At 42.4% G+C, this 22,030-nt stretch overlaps 2 protein-coding genes across 2 annotated transcripts in view; one reads left to right on the top strand and one right to left on the bottom strand.

Moving 5' to 3' along the window:
* The first annotated feature begins 219 nt into the window (after nt 1-219).
* cmtm3 (CKLF-like MARVEL transmembrane domain containing 3) lies at nt 220-9,786 on the top strand. Its single transcript, XM_079497347.1, has 5 exons — nt 220-460; nt 4,845-5,000; nt 5,439-5,534; nt 6,259-6,376; nt 7,460-9,786. The coding sequence occupies exons 1-5, from the start codon at nt 341-343 to the stop codon at nt 7,486-7,488; spliced, it is 519 nt and encodes a 172-aa protein (XP_079353473.1). The 5' UTR covers nt 220-340; the 3' UTR covers nt 7,489-9,786.
* Nucleotides 9,787-9,809: 23 nt separating this feature from the next.
* Nucleotides 9,810-22,030, bottom strand: part of cmtm4 (CKLF-like MARVEL transmembrane domain containing 4) — a 37,669-nt gene continuing 25,448 nt past the window's right edge. The window contains exons 3-4 of the mRNA XM_079497345.1: nt 15,699-15,797; nt 9,810-14,566 (exon numbers count right to left, since the gene is read on the bottom strand). Of these exons, the coding sequence (XP_079353471.1) occupies nt 14,402-14,566; nt 15,699-15,797 (264 nt within the window). The 3' untranslated portion in view covers nt 9,810-14,401. The remainder of the gene's footprint in view (nt 14,567-15,698; nt 15,798-22,030) is intronic.

Here is a 22,030-nt window from a genome sequence, read left to right as displayed (position 1 = left end):
AGATTTTTTTAATCGAGTCCCAGCTCTAATATAGACCTATAGAGCATTTGCCACCTTGAATGTCCCTCACTAATGAAAATTCTGGTCTGGGCCCATGGACTATGGGCCCGGGGCTGCGGGGCATCGCGTTTCACATCTGGAGAATGCAGATGTTGCGCCTTTGTGAAGCACTCTGCGTTTCCGCAGACCGCAGTGTCATTGTTTCCGTTTCCACTGTCAAGAAGTAGGCCTATCACGCGCGAGTTGTGCATTTGACATTGTCTTTAAACAAGCTTAGGTTTACTTTAGTTGAGTTGATTTATTTCAAATTAGGCCTATACTTTAAAGACAGATCTTCACAATGGGGGATATCGAAGCTCCCACTTCCACGACTGGACCTCGCGAAAGTGTTTTACTCTCCATTCTCCCCAGCAAAGAGTTTGCCACTTCACGGAAAGGAATGCTTCTTATTGCTGAAGTGGTAAGAAGTGATTTTTACATTGGTTTTAGCCATGCGTATGAGTGAAATTGCGCAATTGTGCGTTTTTATACCAGTTTTAGATTCGACTTATCCACGACAGGGAAACTCATTGGAATATTTTGATTAAAGTTTGCACCGTTTCAAATCTGTCATTTTCTTTAGGCTATAGCAGTCTCCATCACAAGGTTTGCATTAGTCAAGGGAGGAGCATGGTGTGGCGGTTAATAGCCTAATAATTTAACGTATATTGTGGTAAACTCTTTAAACGAACTTTAAATGTGGATACTTTCTATTAGTTATGCAATGTTTAGCGATTGGTAGAATCGTAGCCTATACTTATCATGAATGATGAACTGATACGCCTACTGAATCCAGATCTATCCTACCCACAGTTTATGAAATCAGCAAAACATATTTGATATTAGCCTATGTTGTGCTTTTAAAATGCCCTTTGTTTTTAAATGAAATGAAAGTAGGCTACAGATCAGGAAAGAAAACGGGGGTGTGTCCACCATGAGTGATGGGTCATTCGAGTTGTCCCGTTACTTCGGCTTTTTAACTTTAGTATATACATCATTACAAATGTCACTGTTTATTAGGATGAAGCGAATTATAATCTGTGGAAAAAAGCTTCTAGACTGTTTTCATTGTGGACCATAAATCCAGGAGACGTATCATAAATGTCCCAATAATATGTGTCGTCACAGCCGTATAGCTATCATGTGACAGTGAGAGTAGGCTACAGCCTTGGACACAGCTATCTCTATTCACACTGTTCCCAAAAGGCACAGTTCTCTGACTGTTTGTGTAAATGCAGGGATAGGGCTCTATATGGACCCCTTGCCCTGCCCTGGCCTAAGGCACTAAATCTGTCTGCTTCAACAATGGACGTCCACTCCCACATCAAAATGTGATCCTCCTCACCACTGGCTTTCAAATCTGAAACTGTATATGGCCTCTAATATCAGTGAATGACAAAGTGGGTGGGTGGGTGGATAGGCTGCTGCACAAGACTTCAGTGTCACCATTTTGTTTCTTTGAGGGTGATGTATTTTACCCTGCTGTAGTATACTTTTCTTGCCCTGTAATCTGTATCTTAACTGCTGTTCTGCCTTTGGCAACTGAATTCCCCCTGCAAGGTCAATAAAATATTGTATATAATATTGTAAATATTGTAATAATTTTTAACACAAGACAACTGTAGGCCTACTAAAAGCACAGCTTTGGAGCTCCCACCTCAGATATTTGTGGCAACAGAATTGCTTTTAATGTTGGCATGATGAAGCCATTCCATTGTAATGGTCTTATAATATTGTCTGTGTCATATTGAAGCAGCAGCCTGTACGCAGTTGCTGGACGGTAAAGGCTAATTTATAGTCTGGATTTTCGGTGGTGAGGTGACCACCGGAGCTGAAATAACCAGAGCTGAAATAACGTTGAGCGGTGGTGAGTAAAAACAGAGAGAAGGGCTGGGGCGGTGGCGGTGGTTTGCTCTTCACCGCGGCTCGTGACGTCATGTTGTAGTTCGGTGGTCACCTCACCACTGAAAAACCAGACTATGAATAACGCTTAACAAGACAACTCACCCTTTTTCCACCTCCGACGAAAAAGTGCGGACATCTCACCCGAAAGTCCGGACAACTCACCGGACATCTCTCAGTTGTCTCGGGGTGAGTTGAGTGTTTGCACAGTGTGTGTGCATACATTTGATTACCCTTTGAGCTCTTTTTTATAGTTTACTGAATATACCCTTTGAGCTCTTTTTTATTTTTATAGTTGACTGAATATTGTATAGCATGTACAGGGGAGGATGCTAGATTGTAATTTGTTTTAATTACCAAACACATAGTAGCCTACGATTGATTGAGCTGTCTGTATTGAACAATAGCATGTAGTGATGGTGGTAAACACTTGAGTGGTTACTACTCAAGTGCTTACAGCATGATATAGCTCTGTCCCCTAGTTGCACTCAAGACTCAACCCTATTATTCTCATCATCATTCTCCCATCCATAACAGCAATGAATTGGCCCTGTTATTTCAACAATATAACTCCCCTAATGAACATTCTTCAGACAGCAAAAGGCAATAACAGCTTATTTAATAATGCCTTATAGTCATTTATACTGTCTTATGTGGTCGGGAAATATTAAGGCGAGCTGTCCACGTCTCTGTCCGTCTTTTCCCTTTACCAACTCGCCCAACTCGCCCCCGCAGAAAGTACAGACAACTCACCCCGCCATGTCAGAAAGTGAAGACAACTCACCGGGGTGAGTTGTCCAGTATTCATGCTGGACCACTAGATTTAGGCCTAATGAAAACAACAAGTATAGGCTTATAAGCTAGTTGAACTGTTGGGCATAGAGTATTTAGTCAGTCACAGATCTCAACAGTCTCAACTTCTATAAACAGTGCATCACAGAGCACCTTGTATGGCTTACTGTGTGTTTCAATTGCAGCTATTTCAAGGCCATGCAAGATGGGTGTTTCAATTGCAGCTATTTCAAGGCCATGCAAGATGGATGTTTCAATTGCAGCTATTTCAAGGCCATGGGGAGATGTATGAACTCACATTTTGTAAGCTATTATGTTTAAGATGAAACACACTCCTCGCTGTATTTGAAATGGTACAAATGATTTTCCCCATCCTGATCTTGCCTTAAAACATTGGTCATATTTCAGTGTTGTAGGCTTTGAAGAATACAAACCTGTAACTTATTCAAAGTTGTTGAATGCAACCTATAGCCCCAAAACATATCTTTGAAAAAAGCTTGTTATAATGTAATGAAAAGCTCATTGTGACTTTATCCCCATATGATTGCCCACTCCACTGTCATGGTTGCTATTTTATGAAGACATTTCCGGTACAGGAAGTGGTTTATTTGGCAAGTACTGATAATAAGATGATCTTTTCTTCATACAATAAGTGAACAACAACAACAGTGCTGTGTTCAACAGTTAATCCAACTAATCTATCCATTTAATTGTACAAATAAAAAAAAATCAATAAGTTAATAAAATAATCAATTAATAACCAATCCCCTTTTTGTAGCGTTTTTTTGGGGTGGTGGTGGCTCAGGGGTAAAGTGGCCAGATGGAAACCGCAAGGTTGCCTGTTCGAACCCAGGCTCCCCCAGAGTTAGTGTCAAAGTGTCCTTGAGCAAGACTCTGAACCCCTAATTGCTATTTTTGAATAGTCAACATATAATAAATGGAAGTCGACACTATTTGAACTATTTTTGCAGGGGCCCCCCAGGAACCCCACCAAGGACCCCTGGGGGTCCCCGGACCCCACCTTGAGAACCAATGGAATAATGTACAGTAGACCTGGCCAGCGTCTGCGGGAACCGCAGCCGCAGCAGTTTTAGTTTTAGTTAACACAGGGGGGAGTTTCTACCCCCAGGCCACATCTGTGTAGTTTTGATGACTGGCTGCAACAAAGACAAGATGGCTGAGTCTGCTTAAGATTACAGTGTCTGGACATGCCCACACTCCCAGTTTGTGTCCAGTCAGTGCTTACTAGGGAAAAGAATAAAGTCAAGGCAGGTTATAAACCAGACCCATTATCCAATGGTCAACTGGTTCACATACTGTTGCATACACACTTTGTAAGAGTTCATTGTGAAACCAAAGTTTAACTCTAGTTGCTGTGTGTGTGTGTGTGTGTGTGTGTGTGTGTGTGTGTGTGTGTGTGTGTGTGTGTGTGTGTGTGTGTGTGTGTGTGTGTGTGTGTGTGTGTGTGTGTGTGTGTGCGGAGAGAGATGTTATGCTGTGCAACCATTGTGAATAAACATTGTCTTTAAACAGCTGTATCTCATTAAATACAGGAAGTAGGCCTGTGTGTGAATCACAGCTTTTCTCAAAAGGGAGAGATGTGCTGTTGAATCACAATGATAACTGAAAACTGAAGTGGTGTGCACACATACAGCTTATCAGAAGCTTGTGTCTTCTCAGCCATTCTCAGAAAAATCAGACCTGTCTGAAGTGAGTGGTGCAACAGCGCCCCCCGTTGGTACCCTAAACATAGGGACATACAGACATAGGGATAGACATAGGGACATTGCTGTTCCTTGGAGTGGTTGCAACACTCCAAAAAAGAGAAACAACAACAGGGATCAAACACAGGTAGAAAAGAGCAACAGTTGCAACCTAAAAACTCCCACTCATTATCCAAGGTTGTCTAGAATAGACCAATTATAACGTATACAGCATATTTATCCAAGCATCATAAAGGGGGTAGGGGTAGGCGGGTAGCTAATAAAATAATTGAAAAACTAAGTTGAGAAGGGAACAGCTACAGCGTTGGTAGGTAAATCATTAGCTTGTGTATTTTAGAACCTTTGAAAGCTCATTTGACATTAATGCTTTGTCTCTTGTCATTTTAGGCTCTGTCCTTCATCTCGTTCACGTGTTTCGCGGCGTCTGAAGCAGCAGCTTTCGTCACGGCGCCCCTCCTTGAGTTCCTGCTGGCACTCTTCATGCTTTTTGCCTATTCCACGAAGTTCAATGAGAGATTTAAAGGCTTCCAGTGGCCTCTTATGGTGATAACACAATTAACACAAAAGTCTACTGGCACATGATATAGACCAGTGGTTCTCAAAGTGGGGACCCAGTGGTCCCTGGGGACCCTTTATACGTTGACCATTTGAAAATAGCTGATCCACAACTTCACAGCGTGATGTGACGCGTTTGAGACTGTAGATCGGCTATTTTAAAGAACACATGGAAAAGATTTGACAAAGGATTTGTGAAACATTTTAACAACACACATCTCGTATGAGGGGTTCCTGGCACAAAATGTTTTCAGATGGGAGTCTGTGGCCCAAATACCTACGTATATGAATTTGGAGCTCCTTGACATGAAAAGGTTTGAGAACCACTGATCTAAACCCCTCCACGTGAGACAAACATAAAGTAAATTAATATCCCATAACAATGTGCGTCTCTCTCATTCAGTCTCTCTTTTTTTCCCTTTCAAGGATTTCCTGAGATGTGTGAGTGCCTCCATCCTGTATTTCATCATCTCCATAATGTCAGTGTCCAGATACTCAGATGGCGCTTCCAGGGCTGCTGGGGTAAAGTTGATCAAGTTTGATACAATTAACATGTCAAAGCTTACATCCTTCTACCCTAATTGAAAAGGGGGCACCCGTTTATCCGTTTGTCGTCTTCTACCAAACCACTCTGTTTGCACAAATCTCTCCATGCACAAATACAGTCTACAACACACTATATTGCATCCATGCAACTGTCCTATTTACTGTACACTTATGAAAACACATTCTTGTGTTACACATTCTTGTGACAAGAATGTGTAACACAAGATTGTGTTACACAAGAATCTTGTGTAATACCTACTGCCCTGGTGACACATGTCAAATGTGTCACCGCTAGAGGCCCCTCCCCCTTTCCCCCCTTTTTTTTGTTTATTTATTTTAATTTGTATTATATATTTATTATTATTATTACTAGTCATTTTATGTATGTACCCGCTACACATGAACAAAACTGCACACACGCTTCTAAGTTGGATTTTTATGAATATTATTGCCTATTTTTGTCTGCATGTTGTTTTAAAATGTGTCAGGCATATTTGTATTCTTACCTGCAGGTTGACACTGTGTATCCATAAAGTGACTATTGATAAACCGTTACTTTTCACGAAATGGAAAAAAGAACCTGTGTTCCAATCGTTCCAATGTAGTTATTATTTTGCCACAAGCTCTTGTTCATACTTTTTAAGATTGCCTAATGAAAATACACATTTTCTGCCTGGCACCAACACCATTCTCTTCACAGGTTTTCGGGTTCATTGCCACTATCGTTTTTGCCTTGGATTTTTACGTAATCTTTAATGACCTGGCTGACTTCCTCAAGCACGGAGGGGAGTCAAATGAGGAAGCACCAAGACGCCAGGGTAATTCAAGCTCATACGCTGATGCTTTATGACTCATTCACTGACTAGAAATCAAAACATGAGATTAAATGACATTGTTGCAGTGGTGGACAAAGTATATACCCAAGTAAATAGTACTCAAGTAAAAGTATTCAAAGCTGCAAATTGTAATGTACTGTACATTTTCTATTTAATATCAACAATGCATTGTTGTATGGACATTTAGATCACAAAAAATGCACAAAGATCTACAACCTCACAACAGGTTGCAGCACGACATGTGAGCTTGTAGATTGGCTATTGTGACTATATTTTAAATAGGGCTTGTATTTTTTAAATCAAACACTGAACATGGAAAATGGCACGTTTTCGTAGAATGACCCTTGGCTGTAAACTCACCATGTGATCAAGATGGATCTGTTTTATAGTTATAGTCTATCCTATCTGTGCAATAACTTAATTCCACTCACCTCTATAATGACTTAATTCTGAACATTGCTGGCCCACAATAACCTACCTGACCCGGTGGAGACCTGTGCTCCGAGGACGAGGAGCACTTTTTCTAGTTCATGATATATTTGTGAAAGTTTGGGTAACAAGTGTCGCTTCCTAGAACTGTAGTGGAGTCAAAAGTGTAATATTTCTATTTGAAATGTAGCAGAGTGAAAGTCATGAGCTTGAAAGTAAATGTAAGTCAGAGTGCAGCCACTGGTTGAGTGGTTGGTATTTCTTTGTACAGCAGCTAACAGGAACTACACTATTAGTCTGACGTATCCACTATCCAGACAAATCAGAGTTTGTTGTTGTGATTGTGTTTTATTCTTTTCTCTTAGCCAGGTCAGAGATTTTAGTCTAGAGTATTTACCTGCATGGTTAAATAAACAAGCAATGGTTTATATTGGGACAGTGATATAATTGGTTTTCAAAGCAGTTGGCGTGGGCTCGTCAGCTGACTCCATACATTGTATTTAAAGGTCACCTGACATCTAGGTGGATAGAATTAGGACTGGCAATGTGAGACTAAGGAAGTACATACTGGAAAAGACAGTAGTCATGAAAGCAGAGTTAGTTTTAATTGACCTATAACTTTTTTTTTCTTTGCAGATGATCTTTCAGACTCGGACTCAGACTGAACACCAGCGAATATGTTTTTTGTTTACATCAAGTTGTGCAAGAGAATGCTGAGGAACAGAGATGCTCAGAGACAGCTACCACTACTCTGACTTCTAGAATGTTACACATCTTCCATCATTCCTCAGTGATACAGTAAATGAAGGCATTTTATGGTAGATCCATGCAAAAGTCACATTGATTGTTGGTGAATGAATAATGCACTCACTGAACAGCATTTGGATTTGAAATGTATTGTCCAGCAATGGCACATGTAATGTATACATGTAGATGCATAAACTAAATGTGAGAATACTTTAGTTGGCTCTATACAATGTGTACATTACATTCATATAGAGATGGTAAAAGATATAACGCCATCAATTGGTACAAAATGCAGGTCTTCAGTGATCTCATTTGAAAAAAATCCTTATGGAAATATCTGAAATGTTACTCATACCACCAAGGAAAACCGATCTAAACTTCTGAATTGTGTATTGTTTTCTTTAAATTCCACTGCTCTGCTCACTGCGAATAGCTTTTGTTTTCACCGTTTAAACTACAATATTATAGACATAAATATCTATATTTGGAAAATGTGTTGGCTGTCCTTTCAAACTCTTCTGAACCTGATCCTGAAAATGTCAAAGCTGTGAATAGTCTGTAATGTCATATTGAGGGCTTCGATATGCATTTACAGCAGACTGATTATTGTGGCCATGTGGGCAGTTTATTAGTAATAATGACGCCTGTCTTAATAGTGACTGGTTGTTTTTGGTGATGCACAGTGACCTTGTAACGAAAACCCACTTTGGTCAAACTAGAACACCTAATTCCCAATGAATCCTGGGTAAAAATATGGAGAGCCTTAATCTAATTTCTTTTATTATTGTCCAGAAATTGCATAATTTTGTGAAAAGTGTATTAACAACCCGTTTAACAATGCGTTTGTTTGGGTATTATGAAGACCCTTTCTGTAATTGTTTTCACTAGACAAATCGGCATATGCCACAGTATTTTTTTATTTGTATTATTCCAACAAATTATGTTTACTGTATGAATGAATGAATAGATTGGCAGCAGGTTGGCTGGTACATCCTCTTGTCTAATACCGGTTTTGCTTGCTGTAGCTACAATGTTGTAAAACTATAATAATTGTGTGATAATTGGGATGGCAGAATGGAAATGCTACTTTTATTTTTTACACTTTGTTTACCTATGTGCTTGAGTGAGGGTCACAAACAGCCTTAACAATGGGTTATAACCACTTAGTGTAGTCTTGTTTAGCTTGATAATGTCATATATTTGAATAAATATACTGTGTTGAATTGCAACTTTAACTTGTTCTGTCATATTCTACTTTTCTGTCACCTTCAAAATGGCGGACATTGTTTACGGCTACTAAGTAAAGATCTCTAGTGTCAATGAATGCTAATGAATTAAACGCACTAGAAAGATTGGCAAGAGTTAATTGTTTTGAACAAGATGCCTCAAATCATGAACACAGCGAGTTCAATTGCCGTGTAACTTTGCACGTACATTCCCACTATATCAAGGAAGAAATGCCACACTTTTTACTACTACTATTACTATTCAAAACTCACATGAATCGATACACATTATCTCTGGGGTTATGTGATCAATATGTATATTAAGATTGATTTTTTTTCAAGTCTATGTCTGCTTTCCAACAATTTGCAGGCCCTGGGGCCCGGCAACCCGGCCCGGCAGAGACCTGTGCTCCGAGGAGCACACTTTTCTAGTTTATTTATTTATTTGCTTTTTACCCCTTTTTTCACCCAATTTAGTTATGTCAATTAATTCCACCCCACACACGTGTGTCACTGCTGTTATATCCTACTGATCATCTGCCAGCGATCCTCCGTCGTCCTCCTCCTCCTCCTCCTCCTCCTCCTCCCGCCCAACATTCACTGGTACTGACAGGTACTGCCCCAACCTGTGGGAATACAGTACAGCTCCCTCCCCTGGAACACAGGTAGACGCTCCACAAAGCCAGTTGCACCATGATGGATTCAAAGCCACAACCTCTGCGGCGTGCATATAAAGATATGTAAAATACTTTGTGTTATGGTTATTGTTATATAGCATTGTGAGTATTTATACGTGCTTATAATTATATTTATAATTATACAGTGTATAACTATAAATATACTGTCTTATAATCTGATTATAATGCCTAATACGTATTGTGTATAATGCATTATAGACATGGAACTGCAAGTTAAAAATACATATTGATCAACAATGACAGATAATGTGAAGAAATTCCGAACAGCATTGCTCACCCTTTTGTAAATAAACGTTTAAAATAAAAATAGACCACTTGTGTCTTGTGTGCCCACATCATTTTTATTTAAATTGTCGCTATAAACTATACTGATGCTGAATTTCAAATACAAAAATACAGTTAAGTACGGCATCGTGATGTACAAGAAAAACATTATCATTGACAGACCATATAGCTAAAAGGAAAGAAAAAAAGCATGTCACTTTAAAACAACAGGCCATATTATAACTTTGCCAAAATTACAGGTTTTGAAACCTGGATAATATGACCTTTGTTATGAAGCACAGTTTGGTAAAATGGAGCTAGGCATTTCTGTTTTACTTTGTGAATACATGTAGGTATAACTTAGTGTCTTAACATGTTAAAATGGTCATTTTGAAAGCCTTTTTCTTTTTTTCCAGGAGATATGACACCCTTATGATTATCTGTAAGGTTTTCGTGATGTACAGAATAGATTGCTATAATGCAGAGGTGGCGGTACAAGTGAAAACAGAAAACAGTAAAGTATTTTGATGTAATGAGAAACCAATATACATTTATTTGATTGTCAATTCAAAGTAACCCTGGGCACCGCACCTGGGGACTGAACTCATTTTTAAATCATACAAACAATATGAGAAATGCTCTGTTTTCTATAGCTGTCAATGTGCCTACTGTATTTATGAGTCTGTGTACAATGTACTAGATCTTTAAGTTACATTCAAACATATTTCTGACATTGTTTGTAAAGGTTATCTTCACTAACAGTCCACAAGAATCACTTACTGAAGTTAGGTAATGTTCCCTCAAACATAATTCAAAGTCATTGACATTGGGCCTTGATTGGTCCATTGTTGTCAAATATAATTTAGACAAAGACCAGGAGATGGTGCTGTTCAGTCCATTTTGACTAGAGCACCACTCCCTTAAACTGTACAAACATTACCATGAGCCACATATACATACAGAGGTCTCAAACAATTCATAGAACACACATATTGAACGACACTGGTGTAGATACAAACAAATATATTAGAATGATACAAAAAAACACACAAAAAAGGTTCTACCAAGACACAGGCATATATGATCAGTTTTCAAGCCTACCATTTGTGTATCAAGTACAGTAGCTACAACATTAAGTAAAAAAAAAAATGGAATGATGAGACATCTTTGAGTTCTGTATTTCAATATCACAAGTCACATGACAGATACATTGTGGAATCATAAAGGGGTTTAATAATATGATCTGTTCCCCATTCTGTGTGACAGTCCGGTCATGGCCACTGATAAACAACTTCATATACTTTGTCCTGTGACAAATAGCACACATAGCAGATCTACAAGATCAATGTGTTGCTACTATTTGTTATTTTTGAAACATTTTAAGAACAAACAAATGACTTTAGATTTTCAAACATTTTGCCTATAATGACATTTATTACGAAAGTTAAGAAGGGAAAACAGGGGGGGGGGGGACAGCTTTCAGGTCAAGGCACACTGCAATTTCACTTCAACCAGTCTTAAAAATCATCATGTCTATTTCAATACCTGAGATATAAGTACACTTTATCTCACATGTAGATTCTTATTTTCAAATGTACCACATTTACGTACCTCCGTTAATTTCTATTTCCTGAGGCCCCGTATTTACATAATATTAAACAACCATTATACCTACTACGGAATCATCAGCCAACATCATATGCACACTGTTCTACAAAACAAATACATCTCAATTCCATTTCTGTTACTCGACTCTATATCATTATTGGAGCTGGATTATGTTATTCTTTCCGGTTTTTTTATTGTTTTTTAGAACTCTCTTGAAATGGGGCATCAATTTACCAATACACTCACAAGACAAATCCAGAAATGATGAAGGCAGTCAGAATATAGTTTGGTCTTGTGGGCAGCATTATGTTTTAGAACAGTGCATCTATCCCTCAACTCACTTTATTGCAGTCGGACGTACAGTACTTATACCGTATTATGCTGGCAGCAAAGGATTTTTTACAGTGGCTAAAAATCACATGCAAAAGGAATTCATTAGAACCAGTCAAAAGAAATACAATCTTCATCCTTTCATTTATTACAACTTGTCTAATGTTTAAAATGAAACGTTTCCATGCACGATATAATCGGTAGCATATTGAAATCAGCCATATCGGCCATAAAAATGCCTTATCGGTATTGGATCGGTCTAAAAATCACCCAGATTATTTTCACAGATATTGATGACGCAAAATAATGTGACCGTCAATGGCTCTGTCGCTTTTGTCTTATTTATTTCTAATGTTTGAAGGCAGCATAATCTGTATAATATGGGAATCGGTCAGAATCGGTACCTGCAAATAATGCGGATATCAGTCATAATTTCATAATCGTGCACCTAGTTTCTAACCCTTGTAATAAATCCTTCTCGTGTACAGCTGCAAAAAGGCTCATTAACCAGTTAAATCTTCTATTCTCAGGGAAACAGAGTTGCAACTCTGCAACTCTGTTCTTGTTTCCATTCTACACCGAATGGCTTTGTCAGAAATAGCCGATATAGATCGGCCATTTCTGGCGGACATTCCCCCCAGAATAGGGGTTGAGGTTCAAGTAGGTCACGTTTCCTCTGTGGGTTGCTGTTCTGATGACTGTTCCGCTGTCTGTAAAGGCATGGTATGTTTATGTTAACACGTACCACAGATTCCATAGACAGGGGCTTGAGCAAATCATGCAATAGTTTGATCATCCGTTAATACTTGCACATTCTCCTTTCACAAAAGGTTTAGGTAACAATGCATTTGTAGCCTATGTCTATAACTCATAATAAAAACACACTTATAATGCATTATTATCTGCTTTATAACGCAATGTTATCTGCACTTTTTTTCCTTTTAAAACACAAAGACCTTTCTGTATTCCACTGCCTTTTTTTCTGTTTTCTTTTTCTTCTGCACTGTATCTGTTATCTGTTCTGTTTTATACATCCTATTTCTAATGTCACTGTATTTTGTTTGTATTGTGTTTCCTTTGCTTGATGTTCTGTGTAAAGCATATTTATACAATGCATGTCATTGGATGTTTTAATTAAAGTAAAAAAATATATATCAATACCTCCCATACACCTTCAGGAATGTCATTTCTTTACTTAAAGTAACCAATTAGTGGTCCACCACAGTGATAAGAATTCATTATTATAGAAACATACATAGAAAGTGTTACCCCGAGAATAGCAGAACTACAAGCTCACAACGTGGTGCATCTAGACTGCGAGGCGTCGTGAGCTTGCAGGTCGGCTATTCTCGCCACAAGACACCGCCACGCGATGAAGAATGAAATCACTTAAGCCCTCCACAACGCATCACGGAAGTCCTCTTTCCCTCTGCTTCATTAAAATATTCATATCTCATTCATTGCACCTCAACCCAATTCCAACTTGTGTAGAGTTTTACTGTGTTTCTCCGGCAAGTTTTTAAAATCAAGGACCCCCATATTAATATGTATTTGGCTGCAGACACCCATCTGACAATAATGTGTGCCAGCAGTGACCTCTCCATACAAGATATATGTTGTTAAACTGTTTCATAAATATTACAAGATTTGTTGAAAATAGCAGATCTACAAACTCGCTTGTAGGTTGTCTATTTTCAAATATCCAATACTATCCAAAGTGATTAAACAGATTTTGATGCTATATTAACCATTTTTTCTGGGGACCCCCCCTGGAACCCTGTGAAGACCCCACTTTAAGAACCACTGATGTATACTATCACATGGCTATGAAACAAGGACTTATTCACCTGCAGTGAAGGCAAACAAAGATAATAGCAAAGTGAAGAAAGTGGTGAGTTTGGGTCACGTTGATTTGTAAAGCTGAAGATGTTTTGTTTTTGATGTTTTTGGTGTGGGTGGGTGGGATGATGGCATTGTAATAATATTGAAATCCAGTGCCATGTTCGATGGCGGACTGTCTGTTGCTGCTCTCAAGAAGCTCGCACAGCTCGTAGCCACGATGCAATACTGTTTTATTCTAAAAGGATGACAACCAATGTTTGGACAGTGTAGTTTTGCTCAGTATCAAAACCCTGACGAAGGCTATACTGGGTGAGACAATATGGTCATTTCATGTCACGATTATTAATGATATTATTGCGATAATCCAAATTTGCGTAAAACTCTTAAAATACCACCTTTGTTAACCACTTGCACCCCAGCATCCATTAGCTAAACATAGAAGATCTGCAAGCTTGTAGATCTTCTATTTTTGGATCACCTTCACCTTCTTCATCACCGCAATTGTCAAGCTCATGGCCGGTGCAGAGATTTATTGTACACAGAAAAAGTCCAGTCCAGTGTATGAGGGACAATTTCACGATGAATCAAAATCTCTGCCGTATGATTATTGTCAGATCAAAACCATTAGTATCCCATTCCTAGACTATACTGTCGAAAAGTCATGTTTTTGTAAATAAAACAATATTGCATCGTGCCTACGAGCTGTGCGACCACCTTTTCCCAAACAGTTCTGTGTCTACCGTGGTCAGCACCTCCTTAACGCAGGCGTGCGTTCCTTCTCCTTTGTCAGGCTGTCTTCTGCTGCCACTGTGACCGTGTGCAGCCACTCCTTCTCAGTTTGAACGCCCGGTCAGTCGAGTCCTTCATGCGAGTTCAGGTCGCGCCTCCATCTCGCCGCGCGATGCGGTGCGCGCTCGCATGTACTCGCTGCTCTGGGCCACGCCCTGCGCGCTGTCCCCGCGACGCCATCTCCGCACAGCCAGGAAGGTGTTGGCGCCATACACGCACGTCACCAGGAAGCCGAAGATCTGCATTCAAATGACACGGTTGTTATTATATTAACAAAAAGAAACGTTATGAGTTTCAGTTCATACAGTATGTCGTTGCTGTCGGGTGGAAACCTTGAACTCCTAAACTGAAAAAAGAACCTGTGTTCCAATGGAGGTAGTTATTATTTATTCACTAAACTCTTGTTAGCAGACAGACATCATCGGCGTTCGCTGGTGAAGAACTTACGTGCTATCCAGCACGAAGAGTAACGTACAGTCAGTAAGTAAAGTCTTGTTAATACTTTTCACTGATTCAGTATGTAATGTATAAAACCCACAGACACACCTAAACACTTTCACTTAAATGTGAGTTTGTAGATCTGCCACTTTTTGCTACTTTTGTGTGACACTGTACTATGACGATGACAAACAAAACACCTACAAAGTTGACATATGGAGCAATGCATTCTGATTGTGGTTGGATGTCCCTTTCTCGCTCATCAAAGGCACCATGTGATATGATGGTGATGAGGCTGAGATAATGGTCCACTAGAGGGCAGCAGCGCTCAATGGACATGAAACCAGACCAAGGCAACAATAGGCCTATCTCACAGCCCGCTTTTCACGCCCACTTCCGGTAAATAGTGGTGTCTTTAACATTAGCATTTACACGTTTTTTTTCTCTGGAGAATCTAAGGACATTTTCTAATGTAAAAATGTGACAGACCAATATTATTATGAAGCAAACAAGATGGTAAATCAGCTCGAACAGATAGAACAAACCTTACCTTGAGAAAACAAAAGTTGTAGACTTCTTAAATTACCTCTGTTAACATGTAGCGTCTATGGAGTGACGTCACGCTATCACCACTAACCCCAAAAGGGGGCGTATTAAGGGGGGCGGGGATCCCTCAGATCATAATGACAGACAGGTTGAAAAAACTCTCTAATCAGACGCTACTGTGTTTCTTCCTCTGTGCGTGTGTGCGACTGTGTGTGTGTGTGCGTGCGTGCGTGCGTGCGTGCGTGCGTGCGTGCGTGCGTGCGTGCGTGCGTGCGTGCGTGCGTAATCAAGCAGCTGTAAACATCAGTAGTGAGAGTGGATGTGGGAATGAACGAACGAATGAATGGATGAATGGATGGATGATTGGTGCACATGTACTCTACTCACCACCGCTGCTACCTCAGCTCCAGTGTTGTGGTTGATGCAGGCCAACACCAGAGAAGACAGGAAGAAGAAGACCGTACTGGCGGCAGTGTTGACCAGGTCCTATAGACACACACACGCACACAGAATACATTCAGTGCACTGTACATATCAATAATTACTTTCTCAACACGCCGGGGTCTGACTTCATGACATGTACAAAAAGGCTGTATATGATGCTGAACACTCAAAGGCTTTGCTGAACTTCTCACATTCTCAGCCATTTGTTCCACTATACCTGGATTTAAAACGCCAGGGGGTTAACAAAGCCAACATAGCACACACTTCAAAGCTACCTAGCAACTCAGATCACACACACACACACACACGCACGTGCGCACGCATACGCACACACACACACACACACACACACACACACACACACACACACACACACACACACACACACACACACACACACACACACACACACACACACACACACACACACACACACACACACACACACACACACGTGTATATACAGGTATATGCATATATGGAGATCTCTATAGAGTGTCGCAGTCCCGCCCCCTACCAGGGCCCAGGAAATGATTCCCCGTTCATTTTCCTCATAGACATTTCAAAAAGTATTTATTTAAAGACCTTTTAAGCCTCGTACAAAGCCAACTCTTGTCGTGACAAATCATGACAACAAACACAATTGTTTGGGCCGAACAAATAATTTGAAAGAAGAAAAAAACGGCAGGTTACAACACTTTTTTTATTGTTTTTCTTCTTTGTAATTATTTGTTTGGTCCAAAATATTGTGTTTGTTGTCATGAGTTGTCACAACTCGAGTTGGCTTTGTCCATGGCGTAACCGTCTTTAAATAAATACTTTTGTGTCCATGTGTCTATGGGGAAAATGCATTGGGAATCAATTCCTGGGCCTGGCGTTGTCATGAAAGGCGACGCTCTATATGTCAGTCTGTGTCCCTTTTATGCCCATATATGGAGATAACTGATGTCATCATCAGTATATTCTTGTAGATGCAGTTGAAGCCAGCCAGCTCAACTTGGATTGCAGCTTTGTAGATTTTGTATAGCAGCTGCAAACGTTGTGTGATCACTTGGTAGCCTGTATGTAGCTGTGTAGCTGCCAGGGTGAAGGCACCCATTTCCAACCTCATCTTCATATAATTGGCCCTCAACTTGGATTGCAGCTTTGTAGATTTTGTATAGCAGCAAACGTTGTGTTTGCCTGTAGCTGTGTAGCTGCCAGGGTGAAGGCAGCGTGACTGGGCCATGCATGCATGGAGCCCCATGATTAGATATGTGATGGTAATAATGCCTGACATTGTCTCACATGATGATGATGACACGTGGTTGCATGCCACAAACGCACACATGATACTTAACAAACCAAGTCTGTTGACAACTCATGTGCACAGCCAGGAAACTGTAAAGCTTTACAGAGCACTTCAACCATTTTCAACCTCATCTTCATAGAATTGGCCCTCACTAATGTTCATTATAAGATGGCACCATTTCTGTCTACTCAGCCTCAATTGGTGGTAAACTGTGGACAGTTCAGAAACCTGCCTACCAATGACATCCTCCATGCTGATAGAAACTTTTCTCTTCCTGGAAAGTTAGCATGCTGAAATAAGACATACAAAATAATGTAATTGTTTGAAATTACTGCCTACTGATGATAATGATGATGATGATGATGATGATCATCATCTACATCATCATCATCATCACTGGTAGTACTAGGTACGGTTTCTGAACCGTCCACAGCCCTCCACTGAGACACAGTAGACAGGTTTCTGAACCGTCCTCAGCCCTCCACTGAGACACAGAGTGTAGACAGGTTTCTGAACCGTCCACAGCCCTCCACTGAGACACAGAGAGTGTAGACAGGTTTCTGAACTGTCCACAGCCCTCCACTGAGACACAGTAGACAGGTTTCTGAACCGTCCACAGCCCTCCACTGAGACACAGAGAGTGTAGACAGGTTTCTGAACTGTCCACAGCCCTCCACTGAGACACAGTAGACAGGTTTCTGAACCGTCCACAGCCCTCCACTGAGACACAGTAGACAGGTTTCTGAACTGTCCACAGCCCTCCACTGAGACACAGTAGACAGGTTTCTGAACCGTCCACAGCCCTCCACTGAGACACAGAGAGTGTAGACAGGTTTTTGAACCGTCCACAGCCCTCCACTGAGACACAGAGAGTGTAGACAGGTTTTTGAACCGTCCACAGCCCTCCACTGAGACACAGAGTGTAGACAGAAATGGTGCCAGCTTACAATGAGCATTAGTATAGTGAGGACATAATGAACATATGTTGAAAATGGGTGGTCCTTTTAACCCCAAGTACTCCTGGTGCTTATATTCTTATCCGTGTCCTTTTTTCGCCGAAAATAGGAAGCTGAGCTTGTACATTGGCTATTTTCACTGTACTTCTGGCTTGTTTTACGAAATGTCCAGAAAAGGGATGATATGACATGTTCATGTGGTTAATGTAGCAAAGTGTTGTTAATATGTAATCATACCGCACGCACGCACGCACGCACGCACGCACGCACGCACGCACGCACGCACGCACGCACGCACGCACGCACGCACGCACGCACGCACGCACGCACGCACGCACGCACGCACGCACACACACACACACACACACACGTTTGTATTACTATACTTGCGACGACATCAACATTTTGGGATGGTGATTTTATGAATGCCATTTATACAACCCTAACCCCAGAGCTGAAAACAGCTCACAACGAGTCTTGCTGTAATGCCTTGTGAGCATTTGATGTTTGACCCTCACACGTGTAGTAATTCCCACACCCCCACATAGAGACACACGCACACCCCCACATAGAGACACACGCACACACCCACATAGAGACACGCGCACACACCCACATAGAGACACGCACGCACACACACGCACACATACACACACACACACACATGTGCACGTGCATGCACGCACGCATGCATGCACACACACCTTTTCTGGCTTGACTGGTTTTTCAGGAACCGGTATATGTCAGTTCCAGTGCCGTCCTGCTCTCAGGGACAACAAAGCCATTCAGAATGATCCCATGCACATTCTGTTACAACCCTGTGAGTCCTGTCCTTCTGGTTGACCCCTGCCTCGCTCTGCTCCAGTCATTTCCCACATTCCACATCCTAACCAGGCCAGCACTCTGTAAACCTTTAAATAACACACATACACTACCCCCAAAACCGCTGGCCCTGGGCCTTAGTCATCAAGACTGCTCCACCGCTTTCTCTTTTGAAATAATAAAACAAAACAAATGGTCTTCCTATATATTTTGCTTCATTCAAACAGAGAACCAAACCTTGTTATGTCCAAACTGATTACTTTTCAGGAAATAGAAGAAAAACAACCTGTGTTGATTGTGTTCCAATGTAGTTGTTATTTTGTCACAAGCTCTTGTTAATGCTTTTCATTGGTTAAATATGTATAAAACCCACAGACACACTTAAGAACTTTCATTCTTATCTACAAGCTCACAACGTGTTGCATCACAGCGTCTTCTGATCTTGTAGGTATGCTATTTTATAGGACAACTACTATACAGTATATAATTTAATGTTTTTTTGTGTGGCTTTTGCCTTTATTTTATATTTTTTTTATGGAGGGACAGACAGACAGTAGGCTGACATACAGTATATAATTACATAAAAGAAGAATTGAAATGCTTTGCAGAACAATGTGGTACGACCAGGACAATATGCTGCATGTTTACGTCCGAGTGGCTGTGTATCTAGGGCTGTGTTTATGTGGCTGTGTATCTAGGGCTGTGTTTATGTGGCTGTGTATCTAGGGCTGTGTTTATGTGGCTGTGTATCTAGGGCTGTGTTTATGTGGCTGTGTATCTAGGGCTGTGTTTATGTGGCTGTGTATCTAGGGCTGTGTTTATGTGGCTGTGTATCTAGGGCTGTGTTTATGTGGCTGTGTATCTAGGGCTGTGTTTATGTGGCTGTGTATCTAGGGCTGTGTTTATGTGGCTGTGTATCTAGGGCTGTGTTTATGTGCTAGAATAATTGGGATTCCAGCTGTAGAAACCTTTCTGGTCAACTCTTCCATGTCAACTATGCCAGGTTCCATTTGTACACTCTCAGAGTTACAGACCCATAAGGGTACATTTGGTTCCAAACTATCATTTAGCTGGGGACCCCCTAGAACTCCCTCTAGGACCCCTAGGGGTCCCCGGACTCCACTGTGGGAACCACTGAACTATGCCGCTTCCAAACGAAGAAGACGTCTGCAGAGAAGTTCATGCTGATTTAAACATGGCTCAAGTACATGGCAAGCTCAATGAAAGTCCTGAGAAGGGCTGGGGCGATATGTCCTCAAATCAGTATCACAATCAAACTTCAAAGCTTTGCCTAAATGACGATTAATGAGCGATATATGTTAATTATGAAAATCTACAAGCCCACAGCGTGTTGCGACTTGACACGTTGTAAGTTTGTAGATTGGCTATTTTCATTTGCACACGCACTCTGACACACACACACACACACACACACACACACACACACACACACACACACACACACACACACACACACACACACACACACACACACACACACACACACACACACACACACACACACACACACACCAACGGACTAAGATCGTAACAGTCACAGGAGGCTTCTGTAACTTTAAAGCAGCACTCTGTAACTTTCCTGTTCTACCCGGCAGACATGAACCCGTCCGTCCCTGGTCTCCTCCACAGGGACATGAACCCGTCCGTCCCTGGTCTCCTCTACAGGGACATGAACCCGTCCCTGGTCTCCTCCACAGGGACATGAACCCGTCCGTCCCTGGTCTCCTCTACAGGGACATGAACCCGTCCCTGGTCTCCTCCACAGGGACATGAACCTGTCCCCTCTGGTCTCCTCCACAGAGACATGAACCCGTCCCTGGTCTCCTCCACAGGGACATGAACCCGTCCCTGGTCTCCTCTACAGGGACATGAACCCGACCCTGGTCTCCTCCACAGGGACATGAACCCGTCCCTGGTCTCCTCCACAGGGACATGAACCCGTCCCTGGTCTCCTCCACAGGGACATGAACCCGTCCCTGGTCTCCTCCACAGGGACATGAACGCGTCCCTGGTCTCCTCCACAGGGACATGAACCCGTCCCTGGTCTCCTCCACAGGGACATGAACCCGTCCCTGGTCTCCTCCACAGGGACATGAACCCGTCCCTGGTCTCCTCCACAGGGACATGAACGCGTCCCTGGTCTCCTCCACAGGGACATGAACCCGTCCCTGGTCTCCTCCACAGGGACATGAACCCGTCCCTGGTCTCCTCCACAGGGACATGAACCCGTCCCTGGTCTCCTCCACAGGGACATGAACCCGCCCCTGGTCTCCTCCACAGGGACATGAACCCGTCCCTGGTCTCCTCCACAGGGACATGAACCCGTCCCCCCGGTCTCCTCCACAGGGACATGAACCCGTCCCTGGTCTCCTCTACATGGACATGAACCCGTCTTTGGTCTCCTCCACAGGGACATGAACCCGTCCCTGGTCTCCTCCACAGGGACATGAACCCGTCCCTGGTCTCCTCCACAGGGACATGAACCCGACCCTGGTCTCCTCCACAGGGACATGAACCCGTCCCTGGTCTCCTCCACAGGGACATGAACCCGTCCCTGGTCTCCTCCACAGGGACATGAACCCGTCCCTGGTCTCCTCCACAGGGACATGAACGCGTCCCTGGTCTCCTCCACAGGGACATGAACCCGTCCCTGGTCTCCTCCACAGGGACATGAACCCGTCCCTGGTCTCCTCCACAGGGACATGAACCCGTCCCTGGTCTCCTCCACAGGGACATGAACCCGCCCCTGGTCTCCTCCACAGGGACATGAACCCGTCCCTGGTCTCCTCCACAGGGACATGAACCCGTCCCCCCTGGTCTCCTCCACAGGGACATGAACCCGTCCCTGGTCTCCTCTACATGGACATGAACCCGTCCCTGGTCTCCTCCACAGGGACATGAACCCGTCCCTGGTCTCCTCCACAGGGACATGAACCCGCCCCTGGTCTCCTCCACAGGGACATGAACCCGTCCCTGGTCTCCTCCACAGGGACATGAACCCGTCCCTGGTCTCCTCCACAGGGACATGAACCCGTCCCGGGTCTCCTCCACAGGGACATGAACCCGTCCCTGGTCTCCTCTACATGGACATGAACCCGTCTTTGGTCTCCTCCACAGGGACATGAACCCGTCCCTGGTCTCCTCCACAGGGACATGAACCCGTCCCTGGTCTCCTCCACAGGGAC

Source organism: Electrona antarctica, assembly GCF_951216825.1.
Source record: "Electrona antarctica genome assembly, chromosome: 3".
In the NCBI taxonomy this organism is placed as follows: Eukaryota; Metazoa; Chordata; class Actinopteri; order Myctophiformes; family Myctophidae; genus Electrona; species Electrona antarctica.
Note: the sequence above shows the minus strand (reverse complement) of the source record. Positions and strands in the feature narration are given on the sequence as shown.